Below are 15578 nucleotides of genomic sequence, written 5' to 3'. Positions count from 1 at the left end.
AGATGCAAAATCTAATGTCAAAGACATGGCGGAGTAATCAGAAGATTGCCTGGTACAACATTTACAAAATTGTGGTGTATTAGCTTTACCAGATCCCTTGGGCCATTAATTCAAAAGAAAACCAAGCACATTCTATGTCCTAGAGGCCAGACAATTCTATATTGGTTGCAGGGAGCAGGATTTACTTCTTTAAAAAGGATGTCCATAGAATAATAATCTCCCACAATGACACAGACACTAAAGTGAAGATTAAAAGGAGAAAAGACAGATGAAGCAGTAAAAATCCTGTTCTCAGTTGGCCAGTCTTGCTATTATACTCATGAAAAATGTCCAGTGAAGCATCCCATATCTCCTCACACTCAAAAGTCACTCAAAAAGCCTCTTCAGTAACCAGCCTCTGGCTCTAGACAGGAGGAAAAAAATCTGGCATTCCCCATTCTTGGGATATCAAATCTGCTGGAAGAGAGGGACTAAATGGGAAACACGTGCGGTGAAAATAAGAACAAACCATAATTGTAAAATAAATCAAGTCAAAAAATCAAAAATTACAAATGTCATGGCATTTTCTCCTCTGGATAAAAAAGTTAATTGCATACCAGTGGGTCAGCAGAAACCACTGGGATTTGCTCTAGTATGTAAGTAATCTTTATACAACCTTGCAATATGAAATTATGCTAGATATTTTTTTTCATATAACTTAGGTACCTAAAGGCATATCCAGACATCCAAAAAGATTTTTCAAAAGCCATTTTGCCCTTTTGCTCCATATCCCTAAAAAGCCCAAAGTAGCACCTCAGATGTGAAGGTTTTTTAGCAAAGAAAGTCAGCAACTGTCTTTGTCTCAGCTGTAGTCGAAACATATATTAAAAAGTATAATAGAAGAAACATGTCCTACTCTTTCAACTCATCCATGGGGGCTCCAAGCTGAAAGAAGTCATGCCAAGAAGAGCATGACTACAACTACTACAGCTCACATCCCTCCATATGATGTACATTCTGCTCCTTTCCATCTTGCCCTGGGATGTTGGGGTTTAAGCCTGGGGGAAGTAGGTGCTTGAGGACTTGGAAGATCTGATCTGAAGCCCCGGATGAACAACATTAGGGTTAAAATAAATACTTAAATGTAGCTCTTAATGGTGTGACTGCTCTCTCTGCTTTTCTGGTGTATCACTCTGAAAACACCCTTTTTTACAGTTTTTGCCACTCTTGATTTTTTTACTTGTCAGGAATATTTTGTGAATTACAGAAGGGTGTTCACTTTTCCTGACCTTTCAAGTATATTTTGCTTGGATAAACTTCCCAAGCTGTTTCATCTATTCAGGTTAAAGCCTTGTACAGACATGAAGGAGACAGTCAGTGATCTACAGAATGCTGAAAGGTTAAATGGCAGGTGTGCAAAACAGTTCTCTAATTTGCAGAACATATGAGAGACAATGATACATTGTTCTTATTACAAGGAGGAAAGGAGAAGAGAAAAATACTATGATGAACCAGCTGTCTGTAGTCGTACTGTGAGGATGACTCATCTGCAGTCATTTTTCTCATATTAAACAACTGAACATTTTTATGCTTTGTGATCCAAGCAGTAGATGACTTTATTCCTGCATGCTGATACAAATTTCATTTTTTCGCTCTGTGTTTCACACATCAATAAAATCACCTAAATATAGCAACTTCAACCAAAGCTGCACTGCCAGGAGCTAGTGGACAGGCACTGACACAACTGAAAACAGATAAATGTGAATTGTTTTGCAGCATCTGAATCCTAACAGATAGATGCTTACAAAAAAACCCTGAAGCATAGCACTTTTCCAGTCATAACCCTTAGCAAGATCCAGTTCAGAAAATCAAACAGCATGAATGAGGCACCAGGAGGTGCTCTCTCAAGTTGATAGCACAAGATGGCTTTGTACCGGTTGCTGTAGATGGCTTCTTGCTGTCATAGTGATGGTAGGCACATATGAGACTGGTTCCTGTAATGACCATATGTTGCAAGACCAACCTTTTAGGGCACGGTGCTTCAAGGCCCAACCAGGTGTTCCAGCAGAGACTCACAAGTAGTGCTCTGAGCCTAGAGCCCTCAGGGTTGACTAGCCTGGATCAGTGCTGTTGCTCCAAGAGCAACTGACCTCTCTGCTGGCTTGCTCAGGACTGAGCTGAGCCTGTGAGTTTGAGCCTCACCTTTTATTGGCCCCCTAATCCTGCTCATGCACAGTGGGGGCCCGCCTTAATCAGGCACAGGTGGGCTTAACACAAGCTCATGCTCACTCCCTGGCAATTAGTGGCACCTGGTTGCCTCATTTCACTACAACCATATAATGCTTTTGTTTGCCCAAGCCTATCCCTGCAATGTAATGAACTTCCTTGACACAGAGAGTGCCCCATGGGATGCACACTGAGCAAAAATTTTCAGGTGTACCCAAGCACTTGGCAGATGGGGGATAAGAACACACATCAACCTGTAGCACAACCATTAACCCCTGGCAAGGTGGTTCACAGCTTAACTGTGCACTTGTCAAAGGAGAACCTTTGGGGAATACCCAAGTGTTCATTGTTTACCTTGTTTCTCAAACATCTCTGAGCAACACAGATTCCAGCCAGATGCTTCTTGAACTCTGCCAGCACCCCTGCTGCATTCTGAAAGCTGGTCGTTTCTTTCTACCACGTGTTGTATACATATGGGACACGAGTTATGAACCAAAGCACCTTTCAGCACAGTAGAGTTTATTTTACAGATGCATCTGACTGAATGCCTCTTGGAAATCCAAGTCGATGGAGTCTGCCTGCAACAACCTTGTCTACACTGATAAACAAGTCCAGCAGAGGTGTGAGACATGACATGTGGTTTACAGAGCTGTAGTGACTTTTTGTTCACTTTTAAAGAAAAAAGTATATTAAGTATATTATTATACAGGTATATTCAGGGACAACATATTGTTTGCATTGGACATGCTCCTAAAAATAAGTGTAATTAATTACTATTGCAATTATTTCACCTCATTTTGGATTTCTCTTTTTGCTAAGTCAGTAAATGCATACTTTCAGTAATCATGTCTCACTCGAGGCTACAGAAAAGATACAGGGAAATATATATTTTACTGTAGCATCTCAACCACCTGTGCAATGAATAATAAACCCAGTTGAAGTCATGTATGATGGAGTCAGCATGCCAAATCACAGCTTTCCAACCCTCTTTTCTATGGAAAAATAACCATGTTAACGTAGTATCAAAATTTTGACTGCAAATAGCAAACTGTCTTCTCTTAAACAGTTTGAATTGATGGTGCTAGACTCTTGCAGGTGGTGCAATGAGGAAAAAAAGTCTGCTGTGAAAAAAAAAGAACCACTGATGACCTAATGTGTGTTCCAAATCAGAGATTAAATTGGAACCAAATTACAAGCATAAATCTGTTTTTCTCATATGAACACTGTGTATTAAAAAACACTGAACAATACTAAGAGAAGAGGCTAGAAATGAGATAATCACAATCCTACCTATACTTGCACTGGGGTTCAGCCAAAGTATTTGGGTACTGGTGCTCATCTTAACCTAGAAGTATGCTAAAGGGGTGGGGAAAATATGCTGTGCAAAGCAGGCTCCAGTCCAGTGTTTTGGATGATTTCTTGCAAAGAGGTGATCCCCAAGGGAAGAAATGGCTTTACATGCCTAGGCAAGTACTTGGGATGTTTTCCTGCTAAGGGGTGGGTATGTGATGGGGAGAAACATTTTTTTATGTCTTAAAACTGGTAGATGGAACTGCACTTTCAGAGGCTCTGATCCAGTTTCCTTGAATTCACTGTACTCTCAAGAACAGCAACTGTTGAACTTGAGGGGTAAAGGTGGAAGAATACCGTATCTGGCTTAGGTAAAGTGTTTTCAGTCCTGGGACACTTTGCATTTTGGAAGAAGCACCACTGTGGTCAACTGATGAAGTTTTGAGGAAGGAAAGCCTCAAGTGCTTCCAGGTTAGATAAAGGCTGAATCGTAGCTTGTAGTATCAGGCCTTCAATGCCTTCCTTCTGCAAGTTCCATTGAAAAAAAGCTCAGTCTTTGTACAGATTACCTTGTAAGCCTGTTGAGCTTTGGTTTCTTTATGAGTCATGTATATTGACACCGGTAATGTGACTTGAAATTACTGTGGAAAAAGTGCATATGTTTATTCTAATTGCTTGATGTCAGAACTTAAAAGAAGAGCAGCAACTGAGACAGGACATAAACAGGCAGAGCCGAAGCAGGCAATTCAGAATGCCACAGGACAGAAGTTACAAACACTCCTAAAAGAGGAACTGGTTAAAATAAGGCCTATTTCCCTCTCTCAGCCCTCCAAATTTCAAGATTTTGAGATTTTTATGCTGGAGATCAGAGTTGTGTTTCTTAGAATATATGTAAGCAACCTGCAAGAGCACAAAGGTGTTAGATTAAACCTCAGAGCTCCATGTGCTAGAAAATGTGCAGAATGACACTAATGGATGTGTTTATTACAGACTAGATGACAAAGAGAGTGCACATGGCTTAGAGAGCTTTCTTCCACTATACCATAAAGCACTGCAAATTCTGTTACTTGAACTATGCTTGGGATTTAAACTTGGTGGTCATGTTATCAAGAAATTAGAATGTTTTTTATAGTATGAAGAAAGATAAATTTTAAAGGAAAAAAATAATACGGGGGAAGGATAAGTAATCAGTGGCACAGTAATAAAGATGCTCCTTGAGATAAAAAAACACTACAAGTGGTACTGGCCTTGTAGACCTTAAAGAGCAGTTTATCCTTTAAGTAGAAAATACAGAGACCACAGTAAAATGAGCAGTTAACTGTAAACACCTCTAGGCCGAGTCTATGTTGACTTTCCTGATCTGCTCACATACAAAACTCTCTGACTTATTCATCTGTTCTCTACCTTTCCTCATTATATGTCAGCAGATGTCAGGATCATTTCTGACTGGGAGTGGTGTGTCCATGCATCTCATCACAATATGACTGGAAAACTTCACTCAGCAGCTGAAGACAGATTTTTTTTCTCAGAAACATGGAAATATGAGCCTGTCCTTTCTGAAACACTTGGGCTTTCAATCTGAAAAGTTTCCTACTCCTTTTGACCAAAATACAGCCCATTGTTTAAAATGGAAGAAGTAGTGCTGGGAATATCTTCCACCAAGATGTGATTTGGGAGGAACAAAACTGTGCCCCCAGCACAGAACCCAGGGCAGCTCACAGGGCAAAGGAAAAGGGATACAGTAGGTTGTGAGACAACAAGCAGTCAGAACTTTCCACCAGAAGCTGAGGCCCAGGAACACCTGCCCCCTTTCCACTGGTAGGAAAGAGTAAGTTTGTGACATTGTGGCATGAGAGGAAGACAAGAAGCTGCTGAGCACTGGAAAACAAATGGCATAGATCAAGGAGGCCTTTCAGCACCAGAGGCATTGCCTGCCATCTCCTGACCCTTTCCCCTCCCAGGGCTGCAGCCCCAGCTTGGCAGTCCCTCACCCTGTGGGGCACAGGGGAGACCTGCAGGAGGTGGCCCTGAGGAGTGGGAGCACTGAGGGAAGCTTCTCAGGCCTTCCCAGCCAGTTTCATGTTGGAAATGCTGAGCCAGTTCTTGTCAGCAAATGCCAAGGGTGGACACCTGCTGTATCCTCCCATCAGTCTTCTCAGTGTGGGATTTGATCCCCGTACAAGATCACAGATTCAGAATGTTTTGGGTTGGGAGGGACCTGAAAGATCATTTAATGTCAATCCCTTTGCCATGGCCAGGGAACCTCCCACTAGACCAGATTACTCAAAGCCCCCTCCAACCTGGCCTTGAAACACTTCTAGGGAGGGGGCTGCCCCAACTTCCCTAGGCAACGTCTTCCAGCATCTCTCCACCCTCACAATCAAGAACTTCTTCCTAATATCTAACCTAAATCTAGTCTCATTCAGCTTAAAACCATTCCCCCTCATCCTATCACTACATACCTTTGTAAAAAGTTCCTCTCCAAGCCTTCCTTGTAGGCCCCCTTCAGGTACTGGACGGCTGCTATAAGGTCTCCCTGGAGCCTTCTCCAAGGTGAACAACCCCAACATTCTTTGACCATCCTCATGGGAAAGGTGCTCCAGCACTCTCATCAACTTCGTGGCCTTCTTCTGCACTAGTGCCACGAGCTTCACGTGCCGAGGACTCCAGAGGTGGACACAGTACTCAGGGGTCTCACAAAAGGAGGGGGTCTCACAAAAGCAGAGCAGGGGAATCACCTCCCCTGACCTGCTGGCCAGGTTTCTTTCGATGCAGCCCAGGATATGGTTTGCTTTCTGGGCTGCGAGCACACATGGCTGGTTCAGGTTGAGACGGAACCAACCATCACCCCTAGGCCTTTCTCCTCATGGGCTGCTCCATCCATTCTCCGCCTGCATTTGTGCGTGGGATTGCCCTGACCTGGGTGCAGGACCCTACACGTGGCTTTGTTGAACTTCATGCACATATATCTTTACACTTAGTCCACGAAGCCAAGCCACAATGAAACATACACCTATAGGGGCATACAGACGCATCTAAATCTGTATAAACCGTTAAAAACGCTCAACCAGGTGGCCAAGAAGGCCAATGGCATCCTGGGCTGGCTCAGGAACAGCGTGGCCAGCAGGTCCAAGGAAGGGATTCTGCCCCTGTACTCAGCGCTGGTGAGGCCACACCTCGAGTACTGTGTCCAGTTCTGGGCCCCCCAGTTCAGGAAGGAGATTGAGGTGCTGGAGCAGGACCAAAGGAGGGAAACCAGGCTGGTGAAGGGACTCGAGCACAGATCCTATGAGGAGAGGCTGAGAGAGCTGGGGCTGTTCAGTCTGGAGAAGAGGCAGCTCAGGGGAGACCTCATCGCTCTCTGCAACTCCCTGAAAGGAGGTTGGAGCCAGGTGGGGGTTGGCCTCTTTTCCCAGGCAACTCTCAGCAAGACAAGAGGGTATGGTCTTAAGTTGTGCCAGGGGAAGTTTAGGTTGGATATTAGAAAGAATTTCTTTACGGAGAGGGTGATCAGGCATTGGAATGGGCTGCCCAGGGAAGTAGTGGATTCTCCATCCCTGGAGATATTGAAAAAGAGACTGGATGTGGCACTCAGTGCCATGGTCTAGCAACCGCAACGGTGGTTCAAGGGTTGGACTCGATGATCTCTGAGGTCCCTTCCAACCCAGCCAATTCTATGAGTCTATCAACCGCCATTATTACTCCACCCAACATCCCTAACGGCTGCCGGCCCCACCCCCGCGGCCCGGGGCCGAACTGTCCCTCGGCGGCCGCCGTGGCGGTCAGGTGAGCGGCGTCACATGACGGCGGCGGCAGCGGCTGCAGCGGCGGGGCGGAGTGCAGCAACCGCGGCGGCCTCCGAGTGCGCGGGCTCCCCCGGGCCGGCGGAGGGGCGGCCTCAGCCTCCTGCCTCCCACAGCACTCACCCGCCGGCGTGCCCCTGGGGTGAGTGAGTGAGAGCTGGGGGGGTGGGTAGGGCGGTACCGGGCTGGGAGCGTGTCGCCGCACCGCCGCTCTACTGGGTACAGGCGGGTTCCTGACCCAGGCCCGGGGTGGGTGTGTGAAAGGCGCCGCGGCCTCCGCGGGGGGCTTGGGGTTCCCGAGGCCGTAAGGAGACGGCCGTGTCTGTGGGCCGGTGTGGGGAGTGGTAGGAGAAGGGCCAAATGGCCAAGTGCCTCCCTCCCCCTCTCGCCTCTGCCCCAGGCGCTTCGCGGCCTCTTGGGGTGGTCTGCAGAGTTTGTGCTCCTGAAGCCCCCGATACCGACCCTGCCCCCCCTCTGCGGCTCGGGCAGCGTTGAAATGGCTCTGGCTGGGTCATGGAAGAGCTGGGAAACGTTCAGTGGTCGTTGAGGGGCACAGTAAATGGGGTAAATGGTGTCTGTGTGGGTGTTCACAGAAGTAGATTGAAAAAAAGGATATTTCTGCTGCTCCATTTGTGCGGGTTCTTCTTTTTTTCTCCCCCCGAATCATCCCTTCGTTCGGTCATACAAACGGGGTGTACTTGTATGGGATGGTTTGCTCTTGCTTGCTTCTGTTAAAGGAGCCAGAAAAGTCCAGAAACAGGCTGTATAGTGAGGCTTGTTGCAGGTTAGGTTGTAAAGAATTCCTGCTCTGGTTGGGTCTCAGGCCTCTGCAAACATACTTCTTGTTTTGGCATCAGAGTCAGATGGAGATTAAACCATAAAGGAAAGAGGAAGGAGAAGTGGTGAAGGTCACAGTCTGTGGTAATACAGTATGTCCACATTTATTTTTTATGTTCACATTTATTTTTTTGTTAGTTTTCTGGATAGTGATGATATGACTCTTCTTGTTAGTCTACATAATATGGATTTTAATTTATATGTTTCTTCTCTGAAGTTGTCATTCCATATGTTTCTAATGTCTAAATACTCCTAGAGAAATAGAGGGAAGGGGGAAAGCATTCACTGACTTTTAAGCCATATCGTCAGACCTGATTTGGAAGGAAGATGGCTTCTGTTGTCTGTCTACTTGGACGTTGCAAAAAAGTTGTCTTTATTCAAATAACTTGCTTTGATTACTTGAAAATTTACAAGGAATTGTCTAGTAATATCTTTGATTTTCATAGAATCATAGAATCATAGAATTGGCTGGGTTGGAAGGGACCTCAGAGATCATCGAGTCCAACCCTTGAACCACCGTTGTGGTTGCTAGACCATGGCACTGAGTGCCACATCCAGTCTCTTTTTAAATATCTCCAGGGATGGAGAATCCACTACTTCCCTGGGCAGCCCATTCCAATGCTTGATCACCCTCTCCGTAAAGAAATACTTCCTAATGTCCAAACTAAACCTCCCCCGGCACAACTTAAGACCGTGCCCTCCTGTCTTGCTGAGAGTTGCCTGGGAAAAGAGACCAACCCCCCCCTGGCTACACCCTCCTTTCAGGGAGTTGTAGAGAGTGATGAGGTCTCCTCTGAGCCTCCTCTTCTCCAGGCTGAACAGCCCCAGCTCCCTCAGCCTCTCCTCATAGGGTCTGTGCTCGAGTCCCTTCACCAGCCTGGTTGCCCTCCTTTGGACCTGCTCCAGGACCTCGATATCTTTCCTGAACTGAGGGGCCCAGAACTGGACACAGTACTCGAGGTGTGGCCTCACCAGGGCTGAGTAAAGTTTAGTAAACTTGTGATAGTTACACTTTATAGTATAGGTGTGGCACTTCTGATTTTTTCAGGGAAGTCACATTTTAAATGCTATTTAAAGTTTGGATTTCTCAGATTGTATTTTGTGTGGCTTTAGGGTATGGGACACTGAAAAACAGATTTTCCTTTTTTTCCTTTAAAATGTTAGATAGGTTGTCTGTGGTTTAATACTTTAATCAGAGGTCTCAAATCTGACTTGCATTTCTAGGTACACTTTAATTATCAGTCAAGATGGATATCGGAGGTGCTGTAGATGCTGCTGTCCCAACAAACATCATTGCTGCCAAAGCTGCTGAAGTTCGGGCAAACAAAGTAAACTGGCAGTCATACCTCCAGTAAGTAAAAACTTTCCTCAATTTTTGCTTGTCCGTTTGGGTTTTTTTTCCTTCTTAAGTGCTGAGATTTTTGAGATTTTGGTTTACATTGGAACATTAGATTACAGTGAGGAACATGATGTTTTGGGCCCTTGTTGGAAAAAATCTACATTAAATGGAAGTGGTTAGGGAAAAATTTCTTATGACTTATTACCAGAAAGGGAACTTTTGTCAACTGAATGCTGGGGTGACAAATAATATAATTTTCCACAAACATGTGCTAGAACTGTCCAATTTTTTTCTCATCCTTCACACACCATTCTCAGTTTTAGCCTTATTGGCTGCATACTGAATAAGTTTAAAGTAAGAGCTGTCCTGTATGTAGGTAAGTTAGCTCTATTGCTGAAGTGCCCCATTGGAGTGAATACAGATTGTACTAGCAAAACTGGACTGATAGTTCAAGGATATAAGCTTACCTTAACTAATGGTAGAAAAACACTAGAGAAACAAGTAAATCAGGGAGTAGGCTGAAAGAAATGCTTCATTGTGGGGAGAGCTGTGCTGTTGTTTCAGATAAGCTTAGTTTACTTTGGAAGGTATATAATGGCACTGGGAGTTGTGAGAGAAATATTGTCCAGAGAGCATACAGGGACAAGCTGAGGAAAATAAATTTTTACTTGAGGTAGGGAATAGGGAGAAGGAACAGGCTTTTACTAGTGCTCTGCTCTGAAGTGAAATGCAGGGTTCTTACATCCCTGTGTTCCTTATGGCAGGTATCTGTGAAGAGTATTAGCAAAGTGTAAATTCATATTATGTTGCAGATAATATACAGATCTTGCAGATCTGCATATAATAGCAAATTACTTCAGTGTTTGTTGCTTTGTAACTGAAGTGGGAGAAATCTTGATGATTCTAGAGGCTCAAGCCATGCTGGCATTAAAGCATGAGCTGAAATATAGTTGTATTTTTCTTTTTTTTTTTCGGATAGCTGTGGTACATAAATATATGCTATATCTTGAAATAAGCTTGCGAAACTGTACACATGAAAGTTGAGAAATGCTAACACAGTAGAGCCTGTTCCGACTTTTACTACATAGCTTGGTCTTGCCTATTCCCTTCATTGAGTTATGCTATTTTTTCTCTTTGTGCTTCTGTATCTTCATGGCAAACTGGATTAAGGAACTGATCTGTTGAGGCAACTTCCTTTTTTCAAATGTGACATTACAGTGGCTTTGCAGGCAAAAGAGCCTGCAGAGGTTGGTGTGGTGATTTGACAGTGGCAGCCACCAAGTAGTTGTCAAGCAATCTAAATGGCTTTTGCTGTTGCTGTTGTCCATCTGGTAATCCACAGTGGAAGTCTGTCTGGGAAAGCCTGGGAAGTTGTTCCTGAGCTGTGCTAGTAGCAAGGGAACAGCTAGTTTCTTCACAGTTATTTGGGATGAAGTGGGAGTATATTTGATCATTCTCAGCATGTGGTCTTTTTCACTGTCTCTAGTGGTTGAGATTATAAGGCTGCTGAGATTGATCTGCTGCTTTTGTTAGCATAGAGGATGAAAAGGAGTTGTATTTTGAATACATGTGTATCACTAAGTGAGTTGCTAAAGTGTGTCCAGAAGAGAGCAAGCAAACTGGTGAAGGGTCTAGAGAACAAGTCCTATGAGGTGAGACTGAGGGATCTGGGATTGTTTAGTTAGGTGAAAGCTGAGGGGAGACCTCATCATTCTTCGCAGCAGCCTGAAAGGAAGCTGTGGTAAATAATGACAGGACTATAGGAAATGGCCTGAAGTTGTACCAGGGGAGGGTTAGACTGGATATTGGGAAGCAGTTCTTTACTGAAAGAGTAGTTAAGCCTTGGAATGGGCTGCCCAGGGAGGTGATGGAGTTGGTGTCCCTGGAGGTAGTAGAGGCCATATAGATGAGGCACTTCAAGGGCATGCTCTAGTGGGTGTGGTGTTTTTTCTGGGTTGATGATTGGATTCTCTAATCTTACAAGTCTTTTCCAGCCATGACAATTCTGTGAATCTATGACTGCTTTATGTGGTCTACCATTTATAACTTGTCTTCATTCTTTGTGTATCCTCTTCCTGGTGCTGAATAAGGATGGGGGAGATTAGTCTGTCTGCCAGCAAATTTCTTTTGAACAGGAGTCTGGAGGTGGTATTTCAGATTCTAGATGTAGAATTTATCTTTGTTTTTTTGTGAACTCCATGAAAGAATAATGTACTCATTATTTTCTCTCTTTGGGTTAGCCAGGTTTTAGAGGCTAGTGCAGTGCATTTGGCAAGTATTTGTGATCCTATCGTGAGACTGTTCAATGTCTGGTGACCTTCCTGTGTCAATGACAGTGTGCCCTGTTTGTTATTGCTCTGAAATAATTGTGATCTTTGTCTTGTATTTACTGATAACAGCCTGGCTGTCTAACTAAGGGAGCTTAAAGGATGAACTGAACTGGTGTCAGAGGTGTTGGAGAGTGTCATGAAGATAATGAGTTTGCTTATCATTAGTTACTGGAAAATATCTGTGGAACTCCTAGTGCTTATAAAGAGGAAATAAAATTATACCTGGTTTCAGACATGTCCCTTTTACAACAGGCAGGTTTAGAATCATAGAATCAGCTGGGTTAGAAAGCACCTCTGAGATCATCAAGTCCAACCCTTAATCCACTACCACTGTGGTTACCAGACCCTGGCACTGAGTGCCACATCCAGTCTCTTCTTAAAAAACTTCCAGGGATGGAGAATCCACTACTTCCCTGGGCAGCCCATTCCAATGCCTGATCACCCTCTCAATAAAGAAATTCTTTCTAATGTCCAACCTAAACCTCCCCTGGCACAACTTGAGACCGTGCCCTCTTGTCTTGCTGAGAGTTGCCTGGGAAAAGAGCCCAACCCCCACCTGGCTACACCCTTCTTTCAGGGAGTTGTAGAGAGTGATGAGGTCTCCCTTGAGCCTCCTCTTCTCCAGGCTGAACACCCCCAGCTCCCTCAGCCCTTCCTCATAGGATCTGTGCCCGAGTCCCTTCACCAGCCTGGTTGCCCTCCTTTGGACCCGCTCCAGGACCTCAATCTCCTTCCTGAACTGAGGGGCCCAGAACTGGACACAGGACTCAAGCTGTGGCCTCACCAGGGCTGAGTACAGGGGCAGAATCCCTTCCTTGGACCTGCTGGCCACGCTGTTCCTGATACAGGCCAGGGTGCCATTGGCCTTCTTGGCCACCTGGACACACTGCTGGCTCATGTTCAGGTTCCTGTCAATCCAGACTCCCAGGTCCCTTTCTGCCTGGCTGCTCTCAGCCACTCTGTCCCCAGCCTGGAGCTCCCCATGGGGTTGTTGTGGCCAAAGCGCAGGACCCAGCACTTGGCCGTGTTGAACCTCATCCCGTTGGAATCAGCCCAACTCTCCAGTCTGTCCAGTTCCCTCTGCAGAGCCCTCCTGCTTTCCAGCTGATCCACACTTTCCCCCAACACTTTCTGTGTTGCCTGCAGATTTGCTAATGATGGCTCAATCCCCTCATCTCAATCATCAAAGAAGATATTAAACAGAACTGGGCCCAGCACTGATCCCTGGGGGACACCACTGGTGAGTGGCTGCCAATTGGATCAGCACCGTTCAGCACCACTCTCTGGGGGCCTCCAGCAGTTCCTAACCCAGCACAGAGTGCTCCTGTCTGAGCCCCAGGCTGACAGCTTTTCCAGGAGAAGGCTGATGGGTTCTTTGAGTCTGGTGCTTTAAGAGGTTTGTTGAAAAGTCAGTTTAGTGCAGCTGTATTGGCTCATTTCTGGAATGAAGCTTATTATTAATGAGTGAAAATTTCTTGCTTCCGATGCACCTGTTAGAGGCAGGTCAAAGTAGCTTGTTCTGGTCTGTAGAGTAGAAGGAAGATGGGATGATAATGATTTGGAAGGACACTTCTCTTGATTTCTTCTGAGCTTCTGTTCTGGCACCTGTGGTAAGCTTGCAAATACATGTAGGAGGTGAGCTTCAAGTTTTCAGATGTTTTTACATTAGAGGAAAGATTATTTTTGTTTTTCCTAAGCTCACACACCAACTCATGCATGATGTAATTTGCGTTCCCTAAAGTATACATAGTATGTATGTAGTTGGAGTCCAAGAACTTCACATGAAATTCTTAAGTTTGGTGGATTTTTTTTTTTTTTTTACATCTGACTGAGTTGTATGTGTATAAAGATCCTTCAAAGACCAAATCACTTCCAACAGCATTGGAGTCTGGGGCACACATAAAGGCATTCTTAAGTTCTGTTCTGCACTCTGTTTTTTAGTGCAGTAACAGAAGTGTTTACTTATGGTTGGTCAAAATGTAGTAGCTTGTAGAGTCAGTTCAAGCTAAAGATTAACTTGGCATATTGTTTATTCCATCTCTGAAGGTTAAAATTGTAAGCTAAGTGTCAAACTGTACTAACACCTAAATGCTGGCTTTTGATATTTTCTGTGTATGCTCATGGCATGAAAGTGAAATATTTAGGTTTGACAAGTGTATGAATTACCAGAGTTTGCCACTGTGCTCACTCTTCACTTCAAAATGAGACTGTGGAAAAAGTAAATTTTAGCATTAAAATATAATAATTTTCTTTCTGTTGAATTCCAGTGTTTTCTGTTATTGAGGGAGAAAAAACTAGCAATACTTGGAACAGTGGGAGGTGATGTGTAGGTCTGCATCCTTTCTGGAAACTAAATGGTCTTGTTCTGTACAGACTTTGCCTTTGGATCTCGAGTCTTGTAGTGGGTTAGAATAGTTGATGCCCTCTGCTAGTCAAGAATACATGTTAAATGAGTTCTGTGCAAAAGTGAACTTGTTTCAGAGTGTAACTCTCATCTTACTGCACTGTAGATTTTCTAGGTATAGGCCATTTGACAATACAAAAGAATACAAGACCATTGACAGTATTTGACAGTTCAGGTGACATACCTGATATCCAATTTGTACTTCGTTTCCCATATGTCTTCAAATGCTTTACATATATATATACATATATGAGTTGTATATATATACATATATATATATGTATATATATATATACATATATGTTAAAATACCTATTTTTAGTTTCCCAGAGGGGGGGACACCTCCTAATGTGGGTTAAATATCTTGGACTTAAAAAAAAAATCTTTTCCTGAAAGAAAGAAGTTTCCTAACTGTAAGTTTGTATAGTATTTTTTTTAGATATAGTTTTCTTTTAAACATTTGTTCTGGTCTTAGAGAGTACATTCAGCCTTTTTTACTGTTTTAAATTTGTCATGTTAAAACTGTTGAGCAGTTGGATACATTTGGTACACCAAAGTAGTTTAGCTAACTGGTTAAAAGAAATCATGCCTTGACATGATGGATTCAAAGTCACTGCAGATGTTGTAACAATTTTTTAATTAACAAAAACCCCTCAGCAGATGTCTCCAAAATTAAAAACAACAACAACAACAACAACAACAAAACCCCAAAGACAAAACCAACAAAAGCCAAAACCACCTAAATGAAGAAACTTCTAATTTCTAGAATGATTTTTGTTAATATATTCAAACAAAAAAAAAGGAACAAGAGCTGCTGGAGTAAATGCATAACAAGAACAAATCATGAGTTTCTGAATCATCTTGAGAGACCAAGTGTTTTTGAAAATGGTGGTTTTACAAATGCATGCTTTCTAAATCTTGCACAGCTTCAGTTTGCTCTCCTCTCTCTCGTGCTCTCCAAGGCAGGCCTTAGCATCAAGCACAGAGCTTTAACACATGGCTACAGGATACCTGATCAAAGTATGATAAACCCAGGCAACTGAAGCTCAGTCAAAGTGACTTTTATCTGCTGACAAAAGACAATGTAGACACAGCCTGGAAAACAGGGAGCTAAATGGCTAAAATGGCTATTAGGAGGAGGGGTGGGAACTTTGGTGACTTGTATGGTTTGCTTCAAGGTGCTGGGAAATTCTGGTTCCTTTGAAGAAGGGATGAAGAAAATGTGGTCATAGCATCGTGGTGCCTGGTACCAGCTGTCTGTACTCTGCTTTTTGGTTGTATGTGTTGTGGTTTTTGTTTTGGTTTTTTTGGGTGTTTTTTGGTTTTGTGTGGTTTTTGTGTGTGTGTGTTTTTTTTGTTTTTTGGTGCTG

The 15578-nt window shown here is 43.8% G+C and overlaps 1 protein-coding gene across 3 annotated transcripts in view; it reads left to right on the top strand.

Annotated features, from left to right (window-relative positions):
• The first annotated feature begins 7050 nt into the window (after nucleotides 1-7050).
• ATP6V1H (ATPase H+ transporting V1 subunit H) overlaps nucleotides 7051-15578 on the top strand; it is a 45342-nt gene continuing 36814 nt past the window's right edge. Inside the window, exons 1-2 of one of the 3 annotated variants that reach the window (XM_030445711.1) lie at nucleotides 7051-7440; nucleotides 9360-9486. In XM_030445711.1, coding sequence (XP_030301571.1) covers nucleotides 9383-9486 — 104 coding nt within the window. In that variant the 5' untranslated portion in view covers nucleotides 7051-7440; nucleotides 9360-9382. Of the gene's footprint in view, nucleotides 7441-8730; nucleotides 8773-9359; nucleotides 9487-15578 lie in introns of those variants that run through there. The other 2 variants (XM_030445712.1, XM_030445713.1) reach the window with 2 other exon arrangements.

Source organism: Calypte anna, chromosome 2 (genome assembly GCF_003957555.1).
Source record: "Calypte anna isolate BGI_N300 chromosome 2, bCalAnn1_v1.p, whole genome shotgun sequence".
Lineage (NCBI taxonomy): Eukaryota > Metazoa > Chordata > Aves > Apodiformes > Trochilidae > Calypte > Calypte anna.
Note: the sequence above shows the minus strand (reverse complement) of the source record. Positions and strands in the feature narration are given on the sequence as shown.